The 21,432-nt window shown below is 42.7% G+C and overlaps 1 protein-coding gene across 1 annotated transcript; it reads left to right on the top strand.

Annotated features, from left to right (window-relative positions):
* Positions 1-254: 254 nt before the first annotated feature.
* LOC135567136 (NACHT, LRR and PYD domains-containing protein 14-like) lies at positions 255-4,260 on the top strand. The gene is made up of 7 exons (XM_065014591.1): positions 255-849; positions 1,682-1,797; positions 2,041-2,125; positions 2,217-2,445; positions 2,809-3,376; positions 3,419-3,450; positions 3,520-4,260. Exons 4-7 carry the CDS (start codon positions 2,235-2,237, stop codon positions 4,068-4,070), a joined length of 1,362 nt encoding a protein of 453 aa, XP_064870663.1. The 5' UTR covers positions 255-849; positions 1,682-1,797; positions 2,041-2,125; positions 2,217-2,234; the 3' UTR covers positions 4,071-4,260.
* The last annotated feature ends 17,172 nt before the right edge of the window (positions 4,261-21,432 follow it).

Below are 21,432 nucleotides of genomic sequence, written 5' to 3'. Positions count from 1 at the left end.
AACCAAAAAGGCTTCTATCACTTCCTTAAAATATGGAACCACTAAAAGTTTAATATATTTTTTGGGTTCAGTGAACCTCTAGAGTTCTGATAACCAAAAGGTTCATGTTTTGAGGATGGGAACCCAGCAGCCCTCCAGTGGTCAGATCAATTCCACCTGTTTTTTCCAGCGCCCGGCCCAGGATCCGAACCAGCCACCTTTCGGTCACAGCTCCAACTCCAACCTGAGTTAATCTTCCGAAATAAGCCTGAGTTAATCTGCCAAAATGAAGACAAAATGCTATGCAGACATACATGGTATCACTAGTTATACATAATTATTATACATAAATCATTGCCAAAAGCACAAGACATACTGTTGCATGTTGGTCTATATTATTAATGGATTGATCATATAGAAATATAAAACATTCTTTTAACTACTACAATGCAATTACATGTGGAGCAGGAACCACTGACTCACTGCATTATTCTATAGTATTATCAAGACACCTGCTGTTAACTCTTAACTACTTAGGACAGCTCACCAGGTGTCCTAAATATTGCGTACAGAACTGTCCGCGTCCCCGTACAGAACTGTCCGCGTCCACGTTCGGTGTGGCGCCAAGCCGGTTACGCGCAGAGTGGACTGAGGTGATCTCGGGGAATAACGATGGAGTTTGTTACAGTGTTGAGACACCGAAGTTTATTGTTCAATTTGCTTTTTTCTTTACGGTCAGGGACAGTATGAGTGTAGACAGATCCTTTTCACTCTCTATCCTTGTTTCAATTTGTGTTTCACCGGATTCATCATCGAGAGGAGGGACAGACGAACGACCTGCTAACTAACCAAGCTAGTCGGTACAGCTCGGTAAGCTAGCTAGCTACTCTACCAGCAGCATCCTAGTTATCCTAGCTATTCGGTACAGCTCGGTAAGCTAGCTAGCTACTTTACCAGCAGCATCCTAGTTATCCTAGCTAGTCGGTACATCTCGGTAAGCTAGCTAGCTACTCTACCAGCAGCATCCTAGTTATCCTAGCTAGTCGGTACAGCTTGGTAAGCTAGCTAGCTACTCTACCAGCAGCATCCTAGTTACCATAGCTACCACTACATCATCACCGGCTCCCCGGTTGTTTCTTCCACCTGTTAAATCCCGGTGAGGCTTCTCCCTCTCGTTGACGGATGCTGGCTACCTCTGTCCGGTTCTCCTCTCTTCACTAGATGGACGGTAACTTTAGTGTTTAACCCGTCTGTGTCCAAGGACCAAACTTTTGAATATTATTTTCAGGGCGCCTCAATAGCAGGTATTGAACCCCGGGTAAATAATCACTAGTCAGAACCTCAACCTCAGTATACATTCATTATAAAAAATCATCTTAATATCTGATATTGTGAGTAAACAACCTCGAGAGTGCGTCTTCCAGACCTCCAATAAATTACATCATTCAACCCTCCCGGTTAGTAAATTTACCTCAACATCCCCCGGAGAAGGCAGAGTAACGACACCAGCCTTTTAGCGGGGCTGACAGACTGACTACAACGCTCGCGTCGATAAATTAATTTCGTTTTTAAAAATGACACACTGCTCGCGCGCTGCAACGAGCGTCTAGAAGTCAGTTCTATTTGTGAAACTCTTCTTATGTTTCCCCATCTGAGCTCAGAGTAGATGAGAGATGTAATGTTTGTCTCTGTTGTGTTGAAGCCCAATCAAGCAGGAGAGACCAGCCTCCCCTGTTCCCAGCTGTGTGTCCATGAAGAGTGACCGGTCTATGGATCCTCCTCTATACTTTAGAGAGGAGACTTTTCTACTGAACAAAGGTAAGAAGAACTCATGGGTCCTGGTCAGTGAGTTAAACAACACCGTCTCTAGTCATTTCTCCTCTCCCATTTTCCCATTTATTGTTGTTGTTTTCATAATCCATATGCTAATCATTTTGTCCATTTTCATAGTCCTAAAACAATATTAAACAAACACAACATTCCCTCCGTGTGTGTGTGTGTGTGTGTGTGTGTGTGTGTACTCCCTGGATGAGGAGATGTAATCTCATGTTTTGTCCACAGAAACCAACAGGAGAGATCAGGGTCAGAGATTCTCAGTTGTCAGTCTTCCCAGAGTCATCAAACAGACCTGGCCTCCATATTCAGTGTGTGTAAAGTTGATCTGTCAATCATTCATTAATGTGTTGATGAGAAAGCATTTCTTCTCTTGCTTAACTTATTTACTTTATTTATTTCAGTTGCTTGAAGAGAAAATTATGACATTTGTGAAGAACGAGCTGAAGATGTTCAAGAGGATTCTTAGTCCAGAACTCCCACAAGGCTTTGAGAGTCAGAAACGGGATAAGGAAGTGGTGGATGCTGAAGATGAGAAGCAGGAGAGCAGTGCCAGAGAGGGGGCTCTGAAGATCACACTGCACATCCTGAGGAAAATGAACCAGAAGGAGCTTGCTGACACACTGGAGAAATGTAAGATCTGTCTGCCTCATGTTGAATGATGTTTTATAACATTTAAAAGCTGTAGCTAAAGTACAGCTAAAGTAGCTGTGTAACTCAATGATATTGTAGCAGCCTTAACACAACACCTAGTGACCTCATCAAGTAGCAGCAGGGATGTGTTGTGGTGATTCATTTAGAGAGAGAACATTAATAATACCATCAATAATACCAATAATATAATCAGTCACACCAGTCTGTAATGCATTATGAAAACATTTATATTTATAGTCAGTTAAGAGAATAAATGACTATAATGTACAACTTTATAACAGTCCTTCAATACTGTAGACATTAAAACAGATGTAATATTAATATCCTCTGTGTTATTTCTATATTCAGATGAGCTTGCTGTGATTTGCCAACGTGAACTCAAATCTAATCTAAAGAAGAAGTTTCAATGTGTATTTGAGGGGATCGCTAAACAAGGAAACCCAACACTTCTCAATAAGATCTACACAGAGCTCTACATCACAGAGGGTGGAACAGGAGAGGTCAATAATGAACATGAGCTGAGACAGATTGAGACAACAACCAGGAAACAAGCAAGACCAGAGACTCCAATCAAATGTAACGACATCTTTAAACCCTTAACTGAACAAGACAAACGTATCAGAACTGTGCTGACAAAGGGAGTCGCTGGCATTGGAAAAACAGTCTCTGTGCAGAAGTTCATTCTGGACTGGGCTGAAGGAAAAGCAAATCAGGATGTCCAATTTGTATTTTCATTCCCTTTTCGGGAGCTGAATTTGATGAAAGGGGACAAACACACTTTCATTGAACTTCTCAATCACTTCTCAATGGAAACCAAACAATCAGGAATCTCCATCTACAACAAGTACAAAGTTCTGTTCATCTTTGATGGTCTGGATGAGTGCCGACTGCCCCTAGACTTCCAGAAGAAGTTTTTAGAAATTGGATGATGTTTTTCCTTTGAGAAATGAAGAAGTAGCCCTGTTCCGCTAGTTACGTCTAGCCGTAACAGGTTGTAACATTCTAATGTGAATGATGATGATTTCTAATATTGTCTCTGGTTTCATCCATCAGATGTCTGTGATCTCACACTGGACCCAAACACAGTAAACAGACTCCTCTCTCTGTCTGAGGGGAACAGAAAGGTGACATGTAGGCGAGAGAAGCAGCCGTATCCTGATCACCCAGAGAGATTTGAGGTCTGGCAGCAGGTGCTGTGTAGAGAGGGTCTGACCGGGCGCTGTTACTGGGAGGTAGAGTGGAGTGGGAGTGGGGCTGATATAGGAGTGACATATAAAGGAATCAGCAGGAGAGGAAGGGGTTATGACTGTGTGATTGGATGTAATGACATGTCCTGGAGTCTGGACTGCTCTGACAACAGTTACACTTCCAGGCACAATAATAATTCCACAATAGACGTCCCCTCCTCCAGCTCCCACAGAGTAGGAGTGTATCTGGACTGGCCAGCCGGCACTCTGTCCTTCTATATAGTCTCCTCTGACACACTGACCCACCTGTACACATTCCACACCACATTCACTGAGCCCCTCTATCCAGGGTTTTATGTTCGGTATGACACCTCAGCGTCCCTGTGTCAGGTGGTCCCTGTGTCAAACACAACATGATGATTCACTCTAATCAAGGTCATGTTCAGTAAGACACACTGGAGCAACAATGTAGAATATCTCTCTAGTGTGTAAACCCCTCAATCCAGGGTGTTATGTTTGGTATGTCTCCTCTTCTGTGTCCCTGTGTCAGGTGGTCCCTGTGTCAGTTTGTAAGGGGGTCCCTGTGTCATGTGGTCAGGTGGTCCCTGTGTCATGTGGTCAGGTGGTCCCTGTGTCATGTGGTCAGGTGGTCCCTGTGTCATGTGGTCAGGTGGTCCCTGTGTCATGTGGTCAGGTGGTCCCTGTGTCAGTTTGTAAGGGGGTCCCTGTGTCAGTTTGTAAGGGGGTCCCTGTGTCATGTGGTCAGGTGGTCCCTGTGTCAAACACAACATGATGATTCACTCTATTTTCTATTTTTTTTATTGAACCTTTATTTAACTAGACAAGTCAGTTAAGAACAAATTCTTATTTTACAATGACTGCCTACCCCGGCCAAACCCTAACCCGGACTTTGCTGGGCCAACTGTGTTGCCACCCTATGGGACCTCCGATCATTATTGTATTGGTTGTGATACAGCCTGGGAACGAACCAGTAGGTCTGTAGTGACGACTCTATATACTCTGTATTTATTTCCTTTTTATTTCTATGATAACAAAATGTATCTATCTCTCTTGATGTTGCCATTGTTTTTATTTCCATGGTAACAGAATGTATCTCTCTCTCTCGATAAAGCCATTGTTTTTTATTTCCATGATAACAGAATGTGTCTCTCTCTCCTGATGTTGCCATTGTTTTTTATTTCCATGATAACAGAATGTGTCTCTCTCTCCTGATGTAGCCATTGTTTTTTATTTCCATGGTAACAGAATGTATAATTGTATAATTGTTTAAAAACTTCTTAAGGCTAGGGGGCAGTATTCGGAAAGCTTGGATGAATGAGGTACCCAATGTAAACTGCCTATTACTCAGGCCGAGAAGCTGGGATATGCATATAATTGGTAGTATTGGATAGAGAACACTCTAAAGTTACCAAAACTGTTAAAATAATGTATGTGAGTATAACAGAACTCATATAGCAGGCGAAAACCCGAGGAGAAAACATCCAGGATTTTTTTGGAGGGGGCTCACCTCTCATTATAATGGCTGTGTATGGGATATAAAAGGCATACCTCCCAGATTGCAGTTCTTAGGGCTTTCAGTAGATGTCAACAGTCTGTAGAAAGAGTTTCAGGCTTGTTTTTGGAAAAAATAGGTAGAATTTGTAGTTTTTCTAAGTGGCTCCCATTTTGGCTGTAGCGTTTATATATATATATATATTTATTATCATTGATGCGTGTGGATGAGAGCACTTCGTTATTTATCTCCGGTAATGAACATACTATTTTCCATCTTAAATTGTATCGTTTATTAAAATATTATCCGGAGGATTTTTTGGTCCTTAAATGAAACTTGTTTACTTTTTAATTTATCACAATTTTCTTTAACCAATGATGGTCTTTAATTCAGACAAGTTCCTTACTACTCCGCCTTCCACTTTTGCAGTGATGCTGCAATTAGTTGGTTGTAATGTTGGGTAGAGCAGACATTTCCATATGTTTTGGTGAGCTGCATGTATGAAAACTCCACCAGTCCTATATATGATATAATTTATGAAGATTATACCTTTTTTTAAGTAAAAAAAAATATGTTTTTTATAATCAATTTGTAATGGCCAATTTTAGTTTAGTTTAGTTTATTTTATTTTTACAGGGACAGTGCACATTAATCAACGTTTCAGTAAAAGTGCCGGTTTTAGCCAGCCGGCTAATTTTCAACCGCAGTCCCTGGGCAGGTTATTAAAAACAATTACAATATAGACAATAGCACCATAGAACAAGCAAGACATAACAACATAGGACAAGCAAGACATAGCAACATAGGACAAGCAAGACATAGCATACAGACAGAGAAACATAGGACAAGCAAGACGTAGCATACAGACAGAGCAACATAGAACAAAAAGCAGCAAGATAAAATTCATAAAAGCAACAAAGTGTTTCCACACCTCACAAGCTACAGACAACAGACAACATGGAAAGGGGCAACACACAGCTAGGGACCATGTTCACAAATCTGATTGACCTTTAGCCAGGTCTTCAAACATTTTGTGAAAGTGTGATATGTGGTGCAGTTATGTGTGTCTGATGGCAGTGTATTCCAGACATGGGAAGCTCTCACAGAGAATGCAGATTTACTAAAGGTGCTTTTCCTTAGGGGAACTATACAGTCACCTCTCATGGCAGACCTTGTGGATCTGCTGCCATATGTCTGGGTTTTCTGTTTAACAAACATATTGAGTGGAGGGGGAGCCAGGCCATTAAGGATCTTGAATACAAGACACGCGTCGGTGTATTGCACAAGATTTTCCCAACTCAAGAGCTCATGTTTTCTAAGGATGTGACAATGATGATGGCTATTGGGCTTCCTATCAAGCACTTTGAGAGCCTGTTTGTAGACAGACTGAATAGGTTTTAATGTTGTACAGCAAGCTTGGGCCCAACTAGTCAAGCAGTAGGTTAAGTGGGGGAGTATCATAGATTTGAAGTACAGTTTTGCTACCTCTGTAGTCAAACAATTTCGTATAAATCGGAAATTAGCTAGATTGAATTTAGTTATTTGAATTACCTTTTTCACATGCTTTTTTTAAAAGAGAGGTTGGAATCAAGTATGATGCCAAGGTACTTAAAATCGGATACCACCTGGAGCTTCTCCCCTGACACATAGACATCTGGCTCAGTAGCATCTGTTGCCCTCTTTGAAGAACATGCAAACAGTTTTTTTCACATTGAGATGCAAACACGAGTCACTGAGCCACTTTGTAACCTGGACCATTACAGTAGTGAGTTCTTGTGCAGCTTGTTGTTTGCTCTTTGCATGCACATATATCACTGTATCATCTGCATACATTTGAACTTCAGACCCAGTACAGACAGAAGGCAGATCATTAATGTACAGGCTGAACAGGAGGGGCCCCAGTATTGACCCTTGGGGCACGCCCACATCATAGCTACGAGTGGGCGACAGCTCATTGCTCACTCTGACACACTGAGTTCTGCCTTCAAGGTATGATTTCATCCATCTCAAGGCATCAGGGGAAAAGTTGAACTTGGACAATTTTGTGATGAGAATCTCATGGTTAACAGTATCAAAAGCCTTCCTTAGGTCCAGAAACACAGCCCCAACAGCACCCCCTTTGTCCATCTTGGACTTCACATTTTCCAGAAGAAAGCAGTTGGCCGTTTCTGTGGAGTGTTTCGCTCTGAAGCCAAACTGCATGGAGTGTAATGTGAAGAGGCTGTTGTTGAGGTGGGCAATCAGTTGTTCTGCTACACACTTTTCAACAACCTTTGATACCACAGGTAGTATACTAATGGGCCTGTAGTTACTCACGTCAGCAGATGAGATGAGAATGCCGATGAGATGAGAATGCCGGAGATGAGAAGCAGGTATGGGGAGTCAACATTTAATCAGGAAACAGACAAAGACCAAGACAAGAACAGCGTCAGCACAAGGGTACAAAACGAACAACCAACAATTAATGCTGCAGCAGGGAATAGATGGGAACAGACAGATATTGGGGAGAAAATGACAGAAGTGATTGAGTCCAGTATAGTCCGATAATCGCTGATGCGCGTGATAGGAAAGGCAGGCGTGCATGTGCTGATGGTGGCAGGAGTGCGTAATGCTGGGGAGCCTGGTCTCCATGCGCGAGGAGAGGGGAGCAGGCGTGACACAATTAGTATATTTGACTTTAACCACAATATTTGTTGTATTATTTGTTCTGTCTTTCTCGTGATTAAACTGAAATTGCAACCAACACTCTACGGCTTGTTTTAGAAATAGCGATATTTGGGATTTAATTTTCAAATAACTGGAAAGTGAGAGGTTAAATCTGAATAAAGGGAGAAAAGGCCCAATTGAACATACGGTGAGACATTCTTACTAATTTGTTAGAAAACCAGTGTGGATTTAACTATAACTTTTTGTATGACTGATGCCTTTAGTGAGAGGCCTAATGCTTTAATATTTAATAATTTATATAAATAGGCCAGTTTAATTTTGTCTGATTTCCGCTTCAAATCAAATTTAATTTTCTCATATAATTTAAAAAGCAGGTCACTAGGTGTAGGCAAGACCATAAAGGTAAACTGATATGACTAAAGAGTTAATCAGGGTGATTTTTCCACAGGGATTCTAATTCTAAAATGATCTAGATAATCTATGAGTGTCACGGATACTAGGAGTGGTGGGTTGAATCAGGGCGCAGAGAGCAGGGTTCAGTATATCGTGATTTTATTCTCCAGCCAAAAACGGTCACGCCCAACATACAGACCAGCCCAAACACAGGACCAAACAGTCCGGAGAATACACATGAAAACTACATCCAACAGAGTAACAAAACAATCCCGCACAAAACAAGGGCGGACAACCTACTACATATAGGAAAAAAAGCTAATTCAACTAAAAATACAGCACAGGTGAAACGAATAAAACAAAACCAACAGACAAACGAAAAAGGGATCGGAATTAGTAGGACGGTGACTACAACCGCCGAGCGGAAGTCGTGACAATGAGGCTATGGAAGGATTCTAATTCTAAATGATCTAGATCCTCACAAGGCTGTGGAGGATCCAAGATGTGGATTTAAAAGAAACATGAATCATCAGCGTACAATCACACCTTTGTTTTTAAACTCTGTATTTCTAATCCCTTGATATTATTGTTGGATGGATCGGATTTTAATAGCCAACATTTCGATGGCCATAATAAATAGATATGCCAATAGTGGACAACCTGGTTTTACCTCTTGACAGTTTAAAACTTTTAGAGAAGCAGCCATTATTTACACCTAGGAATACTATACATGATTTTAAAACCATTTTATAAGAAATTCTCCAAATTTGAAATGTTCCAGGCATTTATATATAAACCCAGTCGTACTTTATCAAAAGCCTTTTGTTCCCAAAGTCAGCCAGGCCTTCTTTCCAGATGTTTCATAGTTTTATTTTGTTTCCATTACTTGTCTTATGTTATTCCAATGTACAGTCCATGTAAAAAAAACTGTCTGGTTTGAATGAATAATGTCCGACAAAACCTTTTAATTCTATGCGCCAAGCATTTTGCTAGAATCATTGCATCACAAACACTGAAGTGTAAGAGGTCTCCATTTTTTAAATGGACTGGATCTTTATATTCCCCACTTGGATCCTGTTTCAGTAATAATGAAATCAGACCTTCTAGTTGAGTGTCTGATAATCTACCATTTTTGTAGGAGTAACGTCCTCTGAGTATATATATATATATAAAGGTTTGGTATACCTCAACTGCCATCCAGCCCAGGAGTTTTCCCAGACTTAAAGGCTTTAATTGCATCAAGAAGTTCCACCTTCACATGAGTCTTTCTGCACGGCTGTTAATTTTACATGATTTATTAACTTCTTGGCACACACATCCCTGTAGCGGGATCATTTTCTTCAGCAACCGCTGAATAGCAGAGCGCAACAGTCAAATAATATTACTAACAAATTCATATTCATGAAATCACTGGTGCAATATTGTGAAACACAGTTTAGCCTTTTGTTAATCACCCTGTCGCCTCAGATTTTTGAAATTATGCTTTACAGTGAAAGCAATCCAAGTGTTTGTGTAAGTTTATCGATAGCCTAGCATAGCATTATGTACACTTAGCATCAGGAAGTTTGGTCACGAAAATCAGAAAAGCAATCAAATTAACAGTTTACCTTTGATGATCTTCGGATGTTTCACGAGACTCCCAGTTAGACAGCAAATGTTCCTTTTGTTCCATAAAGAGTATTTTTATAACCAAAGTACCGACGTTTGTTTGTCGCGTTATGTTGAGAAATCTACAGGAAAGAGCGGTCACGACATCGCAGACGGAAATTCCAAATAGTCTACATAATGTCCACAGAAACATGTCAAACGTTTTTATAATCATTCCTCAGGTAGCATTTAAAATATATATTCGATAATATATCAACCGAGTGTGTAGGTTTTTCAATAACAGCGGGAGGAACAATGGCGGATTTACTCAATTGCGCAACACTTCACTCTGAGAGCCCCCACCTCTCCACTTACGCAATGTGATCCTTCACACTCATTTTTCAAAATAAAAGCCTGAAACTATGTCTAAAGACTGTTGATACCTTAGGGAAGCCACAGAAAAAAGGAATCTGGTTGATATCCCTTTAAATGGAGGATAGGCATGCATAGGAACACAGAGGTTTCAAAATAAGAGGCACTTCCTGATTGGATTTTCCTCAGGCTTTCGCCTGCATATCAGTTCTGTTGTACTCACAGACAATATTTTTACAGTTTTGGAAACTTTAGAGTGTCACTGTCAAACATGGTGGTGGCAGCATCATGGTTTGGGCCTGCTTTTCTTCAGCAGGGACAGGGAAGATGGTTAAAATTGATGGGAAGATGGATGGAGCCAAATACAGGACCATTCTGGAAGAAAACCTGATGGAGTCTGCAAAAGACCTGAGACTGGGACGGAGAGTTGTCTTCCAACAAGACAATGATCCAAAACATAAAGCAAAATCTACAATGGAATGGTTCAAAAATAAACATATCCAGGTGTTAGAATGGCCAAATCAAAGTCCAGACCTGAATCCAATCGAGAATCTGTGGAAAGAACTGAAAACTGCTGTTCACAAATGCTCTCCATCCAACCTCACTGAGCTCGAGCTGTTTTGCAAGGAGGAATGGGAAAAATGTCAGTCTCTCGATGTGCAAAACTGATAGAGACATACCCAAGCGACTTACAGCTGTAATCGCAGCAAAAGGTGGCACTACAAAGTGTTAACTTAAGGGGGCTGAATAATTTTGCACGCCCAATTTTTCAGTTTTTGATTTGTTAAAAGTTTGAAATATCCAATAAATGTCGTTACACTTCATGATTGTGTCCCACTTGTTGTTGATTCTCCACAAAAAATACAGTTTTATATCTTTTATGTTTGAAGCCTGAAATGTGGCAAAAAGGTCGCAAAGTTCAAGGGGGTCGAATACTTTCGCAAGGCACTGTATATCTCAATAGGTAAGAAGATAAAACCTCCATGTATATCTCACTAGGGTCAGGATATTAAACCTCCTTCATGTATATATCTCACTAGGTCAGGATATTAAACCTCCTCCATGTATATCTCACTAGGTCAGGATTAAACCTCCTCCATGTATATATCTCACTAGGTCAGGTATTAAACCTTCATGTATATCTCTACTAGGTCAGGATATTAAACTCTCCCATGTATATCTCACTAGGTCAGATATTAAACCTCCAAGTGCGTACATTCCTACTTTCAGGGCTGGTGAGTATTAAACTCTCCGGGTGTATATCTCACTAGGTCAGGTATTAAACCTCCATGTATATCTCACTAGGTCAGGATATTAAACCTCCATGTATATCTCACTAGGTCAGGGTATTAAACCTCCATGTATATCGAACTAGGTCAGGGTATTAAACCTCCATGTATATCGAACTAGGTCAGGGTATTAAACCTCCTCCATGTATATCTAACTAGGTCAGGGTATTAAACCTCCATGTATATCTCACTAGGTCAGGATATTAAACCTCCTCCATGTATATCTCACTAGGTCAGGGTATTAAACCTCCTCCATGTATATCTCACTAGGTCAGGATATTACACCTCCTCCATGTATATCTCACTAGGTTAGGGTATTAAACCTCCTCCATGTTTATCCCACAAGGTCAGAATATTAAACCTCCTCCATGTATATCTCACTAGGTCAGGGTATTAAACCTCCTCCATGTATATCTCACTAGGTCAGGGTATTAAACCTCCATGTATATCTCACTAGGTCAGGCTATTAAACCTCCTCCATGTATATCTCACTAGGTCAGGGTATTAAACCTCCATGTATATCTCACTAGGTCAGGATATTAAACCTCCTCCATGTATATCTCACTAGGTCAGGGTATTAAACCTCCTCCATGTATATCTCACTAGGTCAGGATATTAAACCTCCATGTATATCTCACTAGGTCAGGATATTAAACCTCCTCCATGTATATCTCACTAGGTCAGGGTATTAAACCTCCATGTATATCTCACTAGGTCAGGAAATTAAACCTCCATGTATATCTCACTAGGTCAGGGTATTAAACCTCCATGTACAGTGGGGCAAAAAAGTATTTAGTCAGCCACCAATTATGCAAGTTCTCCCACTTAAAAAGATGAGAGAGGCCTGTAATTTTCATCATAGGTACACTTCAACTCTGACAGACAAAATGAGAAAAAAAATTCCAGAAAATCACATTGTAGTATTTTTTTATGAATTTATTTGCAAATTATGATGGAAAATAAGTATTTGGTCACCTACAAACAAGCAAGATTTCTGGTTCTCACAGACTCTTCTTTACGAGGTTCTCTGTCCTCCACTGTTACCTGTGGCTAATTTGGCACCTGTTTGAACTTACTGGCATAAAAGACACCTGTCCACAACCTCAAACAGTCACACTCCAAACTCCACTATGGCCAAGACCAAAGAGCTGTCAAAGGACACCAGAAACAAAATTGTAGACCTGCACCAGGCTGGGAAGACTGAATCTGCAATAGGTAAGCAGCTTGGCTTGAAGAAATCAACGTGTGAGCAATTATTAGGAAATGGAAGACATACAAGACCACTGATAATCTCCTCGATCTTGGGGCTCCATGCAAGATCTCACCCTTGCAATAAAAATGATCACAATAACGGTGAGCAAAAAACCTAGCACCATGGGGGACCTAGTGAATGACCTGCAGAGAGCTGGGACCAAAGTAACAAAGCCTACCACTGTGATATTTGTGTTGTGAGAAATGACCAGGCAGGAGACGGGAGTACAGTTAGTTTTAGTTTAGTCAAAACCTCGTGCTCTTACAGTTCCCGGCACCCCAGTGCGCATGTGCATTTTTATTAGGTGTAGTAACGTAACACTGTCAGTAATGCATTACTGCTTAGTAGCTGGTGATTCAATATTTCTCCACTGAGATCGCCCACTTTCAATGGGGTTCAATGTTTTTATTAATTTAACCACCAGAGGGCAGTGTCGCTATTCTGGACTCCAATAGTCTTGCTACTTGGCAGCTCCTGAATACTATACTAGCAGTGCTAGCAGTGGTTAGCCTTCTATACTGGTGAAAGAAAATAAAAAATAACTGACGAATTACATAATTATTTTGAGTTTCATTACTCACACAACAATCTTCCCTTCAAGCAATGTCCGTTTATGTAGTTTAATCACCTGGAGAAATGACCAGGCAGGAGACGGGAGTACAGTTAGTTGTCGTTTAGTCAAAACCCCTCGTGCTCTACAGTTCCCGGCACCCCAGTGGGCATGTGCATTTCCTATTAGGTGTAGTAACGTAACACTGCCGTAATGCATTACTGCTTAGTAACAGCACAGTAACTAATATAAACAGATGTAGATCCCAGATACTACAGTGCTGTGACAGAGAAGGTGTTGAATGTCCTTCACTACACGCGGTTATCAATAAACATCAAGGTGCCGTGACAGAGAAGGTGTTGAATGTCCTTCACTACACGTGGTTATCAATAAACATCAAGGTGCCGTGACAGAGAAGGTGTTGAATGTCCCGCTACACGGTTATCAATAAACATCAAGGTGCTGTGACAGAGAAGGTGTTGAATGTCCCTTCGCTACACGCGGTTATCAATAAACATCTAGGTGCCGTGACAGAGGTGTTGAATGTCCTTCCTACACGCGGTTATCAATAAACATCAAGGTGCTGTGACAGAGGTGTTGGAATGTCCTTACTACACGCGGTTATCAATAAACATCAAGGTGCTGTGACAGAGAAGGTGTTGAATGTCCTTCACTACACGCGGTTATCAATAAACATCAAGGTGCTGTGACAGAGAAGGTGTTGAATGTCCTTCACTACACGGTTATCAATAAACATCAAGGTGCTGTGACAGAGAAGGTGTTGGAATGTCCTTCACTACACGCGGTTATCAATAAACATCAAGGTGCTGTGACAGAGAAGGTGTTGAATGTCCTTCACTACACGCGGTTATCAATAAACATCAAGGTGCTGTGACAGAGAAGGTGTTGAATGTCCTTCTCTACACGCGGTTATCAATAAACATCAAGGTGCCGTGACAGAGAAGGTGTTGAATGTCCTTCACTACACGCGGTTATCAATAAACATCTAGGTGCTGTGACAGAGAAGGTGTTGAATGTCCTTCACTACACGCGGTTATCAATAAACATCAAGGTGCTGTGACAGAGAAGGTGTTGAATGTCCTTCACTACACGCGGTTATCAATAAACATCTAGGTGCTGTGACAGAGAAGGTGTTGAATGTCCTTCACTACACGCGGTTATCAATAAACATCTAGGTGCTGTGACAGAGAAGGTGTTGAATGTCCTTCACTACTACTACTGATATGTACCACTGTAACATGTCTCTATTGAGCTGCAGCTGATATGTACCACTGTAACATGTCTCTATTGAGCTGCAGCTGATATGTACCACTGCAACATGTCTCTATTGAGCTGCAGCTGATATGTACCACTGTAACATGTCTCTATTGAGCTGCAGCTGATATGTGCCACTGCAACATGTCTCTATTGAGCTGCAGCTGATATGTACCACTGCAACATGTCTCTATTGAGCTGCAGCTGATATGTGCCACTGCAACATGTCTCTATTGAGCTGCAGCTGATATGTACCACTGCAACATGTCTCTATTGAGCTGTAGCTGATATGTACCACTGCAACATGTCTCTATTGAGCTGCAGCTGATATGTACCACTGTAACATGTCTCTATTGAGCTGCAGCTGATATGTACCACTGTAACATGTCTCTATTGAGCTGCAGCTGATATGGACCACTGCAACATGTCTCTATTGAGCTGCAGCTGATATGTACCACTGCAACATGTCTCTATTGAGCTGCAGCTGATATGTACCACTGCAACATGTCTCTATTGAGCTGCAGCTGATATGTACCACTGCAACATGTCTCTATTGAGCTGCAGCTGATATGTGCCACTGCAACATGTCTCTATTGAGCTGCAGCTGATATGTACCACTGCAACATGTCTCTATTGAGCTGCAGCTGATATGTGCCACTGCAACATGTCTCTATTGAGCTGCAGCTGATATGTACCACTGCAACATGTCTCTATTGAGCTGCAGCTGATATGTACCACTGCAACATGTCTCTATTGAGCTGCAGCTGATATGTACCACTGCAACATGTCTCTATTGAGCTGCAGCTGATATTTTTCACTGCAACATGTCTCTATTGAGCTGCAGCTGATATGTACCACTGCAACATGTCTCTATTGAGCTGCAGCTGATATGTACCACTGCAACATGTCTCTATTGAGCTGCCGCTGATATGTACCACTGCTTTGTGATATACTGCTCAATAAACCCCAGTGACAACAATGTATAATGTGTCTCTACACACACACACACACACACACACACACACACACACACACACACACACACACACACACACACACACACACACACACACACACACATACATACACACACACACACACACACACACACAGGACACACACACACACACTGGACAAACACACACACACACTGGATGCAGCCTTTATAATGTAATGAATTATGGTGTTATTGCTGCACTTACCTGATATCAGACAGACTGGACCACACACATGCACACACTGACACACACACACTGGACTCACACACACTAGACTCACACACACACACTCAACCTGGACAAACACACACACACACTGGACAATCACACACACACACTGGACTACACACACACACACACTGACAATCACACACACACACTGGACTGCACACACACACACACACACACACACCGACAATCAAGCACACATACACTGGACAATCACACACTGACATACACACACGGACTCACACACACTAGACAATAACACACACACACACACACTGGACTCACACACACACACACACACTGACAATCACACACACACACTGACCACACACACACACACACACACTGGACAATCACACACACACTGGACTCACACACACACACACTGACAATCACACACACGGACGGGACTCACACACTGGACAATCACACAAACAAACACTGGACTCACACTGGACACACTGACACACACACTGGACATACACACACCTGGACAAAAACACACACAACACACACACACACACACACACACACACACACACACACACACACACACACACACACACACACACACACACACTGGCCAATGTCCAGTCTCTTGACAAGCAAGGTTGATGAAATCCCAGCAAGGGGCAGCATTCCAGAGGACATCAGAGACTGCAACGTGGAAACATGGCTTACTGGGAAGACGCTATCCGATGCGTGTGCAGCCAACGGGGTTTCTCCACGCATCGCGCCCCGACAGAAACAAACATCTTTCTGGTAAGAAGAGTGGCGGGGGCGTGAGATGCCTCATGACTAACGAGACATGGTGTGATGAAGGAAACATACAGGAACTCAAATCCTTCTGTTCACCTGATTTAGAATTCCTCACAATCAAATGTAGACCGCATTATCTTCCAAGAGAATTTCTTCGATTATAATCACAGCCTTATATATCCCCCAAGCAGACACATCGATGGCTCTGAACGAACTTTATTTAACTCTTTGCAAACTGGAAACCATTTATCCGGAGGCTGCATTCATTGTAGCTGGGGATTTTAACAAAGCTAATCTGAAAACAAGACTCCCTAAATTTTATCAGCATATCGATTGCGCAACCAGGGGTGGTAAAACCTGGATCATTGTTACTCTAACTTCCGCGACGCATATAAGGCCCTGCCCCGCCCCCTTTCGGAAAAGCTGACCACGACTCCATTTTGTTGATCCCGCCTACAGGCAGAAACTTAAACAAGAGGCTCCCACGCTGAGGTCTGTCCAACGCTGGTCAGACCAAGCTGACTCCACACTCCAAGACTGCTTCCATCACGTGACTGGGACATGTTTCAGACAAGGCCAGATAAAAATATTGACGAATACGCTGATTCGTGTGCAGTTCATTAGAACGTGCGTTGAAGATGTCGCTCCCATAGCAACGATAAAAACATTCCCTAACCAGAAACCGTGATTGATGGCAGCATTCGCGTGAAACTGAAAGCGCGAACCACTGCTTTTAATCAGGGCAAGGTGTCTGGCAACATGACCGAATACAAACAGTGCAGCTATTCCTCCGCAAGGCTATTAAACAAGCTAAGCGTCAGTACAGAGACAAAGTAGAATCTCAATTCAACGGCTCAGACACAAGAGGCATGTGGCAGGGTCTACAGTCAATCACGGACTACAAGAAGAAACCCAGCCCAGTCACGGACCAGGATGTCTTGCTCCCAGGCAGACTAAATAACTTTTTTGCCCGCTTTGAGGACAATACAGTGCCACTGACACGGCCTGCAACGAAAACATGCGGCCCTCCTTCACTGCAGCCGAGGTGAGTAAGACATTTAAACGTGTTAACCTCGCAAGGCTGCAGGCCCAGACGGCATCCCCAGCCGCGCCTCAGAGCATGCAGACCAGCTGGCCGGTGTGTTTACGGACATATTCAATCAATCCCTATACCAGTCTGCTGTTCCCACATGCTTCAAGAGGGCCACCATTGTTCCTGTTCCCAAGAAAGCTAAGGTAACTGAGCTAAACGACTACCGCCCGTAGCACTCACTTCCGTCATCATGAAGTGCTTTGAGAGACTAGTCAAGGACCATATCACCTCCACCCTACCTGACACCCTAGACCCACTCCAATTTGCTTACCGCCCAAATAGGTCCACAGACGATGCAATCTCAACCACACTGCACACTGCCCTAACCCACCTGGACAAGAGGAATACCTATGTGAGAATGCTGTTCATCGACTACAGCTCGGCATTCAACACCATAGTACCCTCCAAGCTCGCCATCAAGCTCGAGACCCTGGGTCTCGACCCCGCCCTGTGCAACTGGGTACTGACTTCCCTGACGGGCCGCCCCCAGGTGGTGAGGGTAGGCAACAACATCTCCTCCCCGCTGATCCTCAACACGGGGCCCCACAAGGGTGCGTTTCTGAGCCCTCTCCTGTACTCCCTGTTCACCCACGACTGCGTGGCCACGCACGCTCCAACTCAATCATCAAGTTTATGGACGACACAACAGTGGTAGGCTTGATTACCAACAACGACGAGACGGCCTACAGGGAGGAGGTGAGGGCCCTCGGAGTGTGGTGTCAGGAAAATAACCTCACACTCAACGTCAACAAAACTAAGGAGATGATTGTGGACTTCAGGAAACAGCAGAGGGAACACCCCTATCCACATCGATGGAACAGTAGTGGAGAGGGTAGCAAGTTTTAAGTTCCTCGGCATACACATCACAGACAAACTGAATTGGTCCACTCACACTGACAGCTGCGTGAAGAAGGCGCAGCAGCGCCTTCAACCTCAGGAGGCTGAAGAAATTCGGCTTGTCACCAAAAGCACTCACAAACTTCTACAGATGCACAATCGAGAGCATCCTGGCGGGCTGTATCACCGCCTGGTACGGCAACTGCTCCGCCTCAACCGTAAGGCTTCCAGAGGGTAGTGAGGTCTGCACAACGCATCACCGGGGCAAACTACCTGCCCTCCAGGACACCTACACCACCCGATGTTACAGGAAGGCCATAAAGATCATCAAGGACATCAACCACCCGAACCACTGCCTGTTCACCCCGCTATCATCCAGAAGGCGAGGTCAGTACAGGTGCATCAAAGCTGGGACCGAGAGACTGAAAACAGCTTCTATCTCAAGGCCATCAGACTGTTAAACAGCCACCACTAACATTGAGTGGTTGCTGCCAACACACTGTCATTGACACTCGGACCCAACTCCAGCCACTTTAATAATGGGAATTGATGGGAAATGATGAACATATCACTAGCCACTTTAAACAATGCTACCTTATATAAATGTTACTTCCCTACATTATTCATCTCTATATGCACATGATATATGTACTCTCACATCATCGATCTGCATCCTCATGTAAACATGGTCATCACTAGCCACTTTAACTATGCCACTTTGTTTACTTTGTCTACATACTCATCCCCATATGTATATACTGTATCAATACTCATCTACTGTATGCTGCCTGTACCATCACTCTATTCATATATCCTTATGTACATATTCTTTATCCCCTCATACACTGTGTATAAGACAGTAGTTTTGGAATTGTTAGTTAGATTACTTGTTGGCTATCACTGCATCGGGAACTAGAAGCACAAGCATTTCTGCCTACACCCGCATTAACATCTGTTAACAGGTATGTGACAATAAAATTTTATTTGATTTGATTTGACACTGACTCTCACACACACACACACACACACACACACTGACCACACACACACACACACTGGACTCACACACACACACACACACACATACAGGACACACATGTCACACTGGACACACACACACACACACACACACACACTGGACTCACACACAGGACACACACATACACACTGGACACACACACACACACACACACTGACACACACACACACACACAAACACAGTGGACACACACACACACACAGTGGACACACACACACACAGGACACACACACTCCCTGACAAACACACACCCCTGGACAAACACACACTCCCTGGACAAACACACACTTTGGACAAACAACACACAGTACAGATACTCACACAGGACACACACACACACAGGACACACTGGACACACTCACACACACACACGTCTTCCTATAATTGTGAGGACCTTGACCCAGGACCTCTTACAAAAATACCAATGTGATCATTTGTTGTGTCTTTTATGTTGAAAAACAAATTGTACAATTATATATGGACATACGCTCCATAGTTGTACAAGTATACAAGGATATATTGTACTTTTCATAATAAAACATACTTGAAACACGAAAAAGCCTTTTAATTGTGAACAACCCTGGGTTATTGATTCTTCATTGCATCTACCAGTCGCAGGTTGATGTTTGTCATGAATCATGACCTGGAGGCAGGCTGATGTTTGTCATGAATCTTGACCTGGAGGCAGAACGCCTGATTTCCTCTAAATATGCTACAAAGTCAAAATTGGCTGTGGAAAATTGTTTTTTTCATGGTCTTAATTTCAAAAACAAAAATGTAAATGTAATTTAACTAGACAAGTCAGGATTAGCTTAAATTAAGGTTAAGGTTACGATTAAAATCAGATTTTATGTCTTTGTGCCTGTGCCAGTTAGTGACCACTTTACAGAACTGCCTCCAGGGCAAGATTCATGACACAATGCCAACTCTGCCTCCCAGTCATCCCCTCTTATCTTTGCAAGGCTGCAGAACATACAAGCTAGTGATGGGGGTTCTTCATAACCCCAGTCCCCAGGTGGGTAGATGGCAGGTTGAATAAAGAGAAGCTAGTGATGGGGTTCTCTCATAACCCAGTCCCCAGGTGGGTAGATGGCAGGTTGAATAAAGAGAAAACAATAGGGCTATAACAAAATCCATGAATGTATAATTATTTAGCATTTCCAACAAAAACATTAAGGACACCTTTCTTCCATGACAAACTGACCAGGCGTGGAACTAATCATTAGGAAGGTATCCTTAAATATTTAGTTCACTCAGTGGTTCTGACCTTTACATAACAGACAATCCTCTTGCCAGGAACCCTAAGTCGCTGAAATTTTCCCAAATGCTTCCATACTGATGCTCTTCAGCTGCTCCAGGCCTCTTGGGTTGAGGAGTCATCTCTTCATTCTAATCACAGCTGCTCCAGGGCCTCTTGGGTTGGAGGAGTCATTCTCTCATTCTAATCCCAGCTGCTCCAGGGCCTCTTGGGTTGGAGGAGTCATTCTCTTCATTCTAATCCCAGCTGCTCCAGGGCTCTTGGGCTGAGGAGTCATTCTTTCATTCTAATCACAGCTGCTCCAGGGTCTTGGGTTGGGGAGTCATTCTCTTCATTCTAATCCCAGCTGCTCCAGGGTCTCTGGGTTGGGGAGTCATTCTTCATTCTAATCACAGCTGCTCCAGGGTCTCTGGGTTGAGGAGTCATTCTCTTCATTCTAATCACAGCTGCCCATGGCCTGGGATAAAAGGAATGGGATAAAGCCAATCTATAGACAAGAGGTTCCAGGAGAGGGAAACCTAAAATAGTGGCGTGAGATAAAGATATTAGTGTACTTTAAAAAGCCCTCTGACAAACCTGATATATGATGTTAACTAGGGAAAATTGACCCTGGGCTTATAATGACCTAATATCCCATTCAACAGTCAAGTTTATTGATAAGGTTTCCAC

The sequence above is a fragment of the Oncorhynchus nerka genome, unplaced genomic scaffold, assembly GCF_034236695.1.
Source record: "Oncorhynchus nerka isolate Pitt River unplaced genomic scaffold, Oner_Uvic_2.0 unplaced_scaffold_2530, whole genome shotgun sequence".
In the NCBI taxonomy this organism is placed as follows: domain Eukaryota; kingdom Metazoa; phylum Chordata; class Actinopteri; order Salmoniformes; family Salmonidae; genus Oncorhynchus; species Oncorhynchus nerka.
The sequence above is the reverse complement of the archived record's forward strand: the minus strand, read 5'-3'. Positions and strand labels throughout refer to the sequence as shown.

Bases quoted from the DNA above. Each gene is read 5' to 3' on its own strand.
- LOC135567136 (XM_065014591.1), top strand. From the start codon at position 2,235: ATGACATTTGTGAAGAACGAGCTGAAGATGTTCAAGAGGATTCTTAGT. The intron at 2,446-2,808 runs GTAAGATCTGTC...TGTTATTTCTAT, and splicing joins TGCTGACACACTGGAGAAAT to ATTCAGATGAGCTTGCTGTG. The intron at 3,377-3,418 runs GTTTTTAGAAAT...TGAGAAATGAAG, and splicing joins CCCCTAGACTTCCAGAAGAA to AAGTAGCCCTGTTCCGCTAG.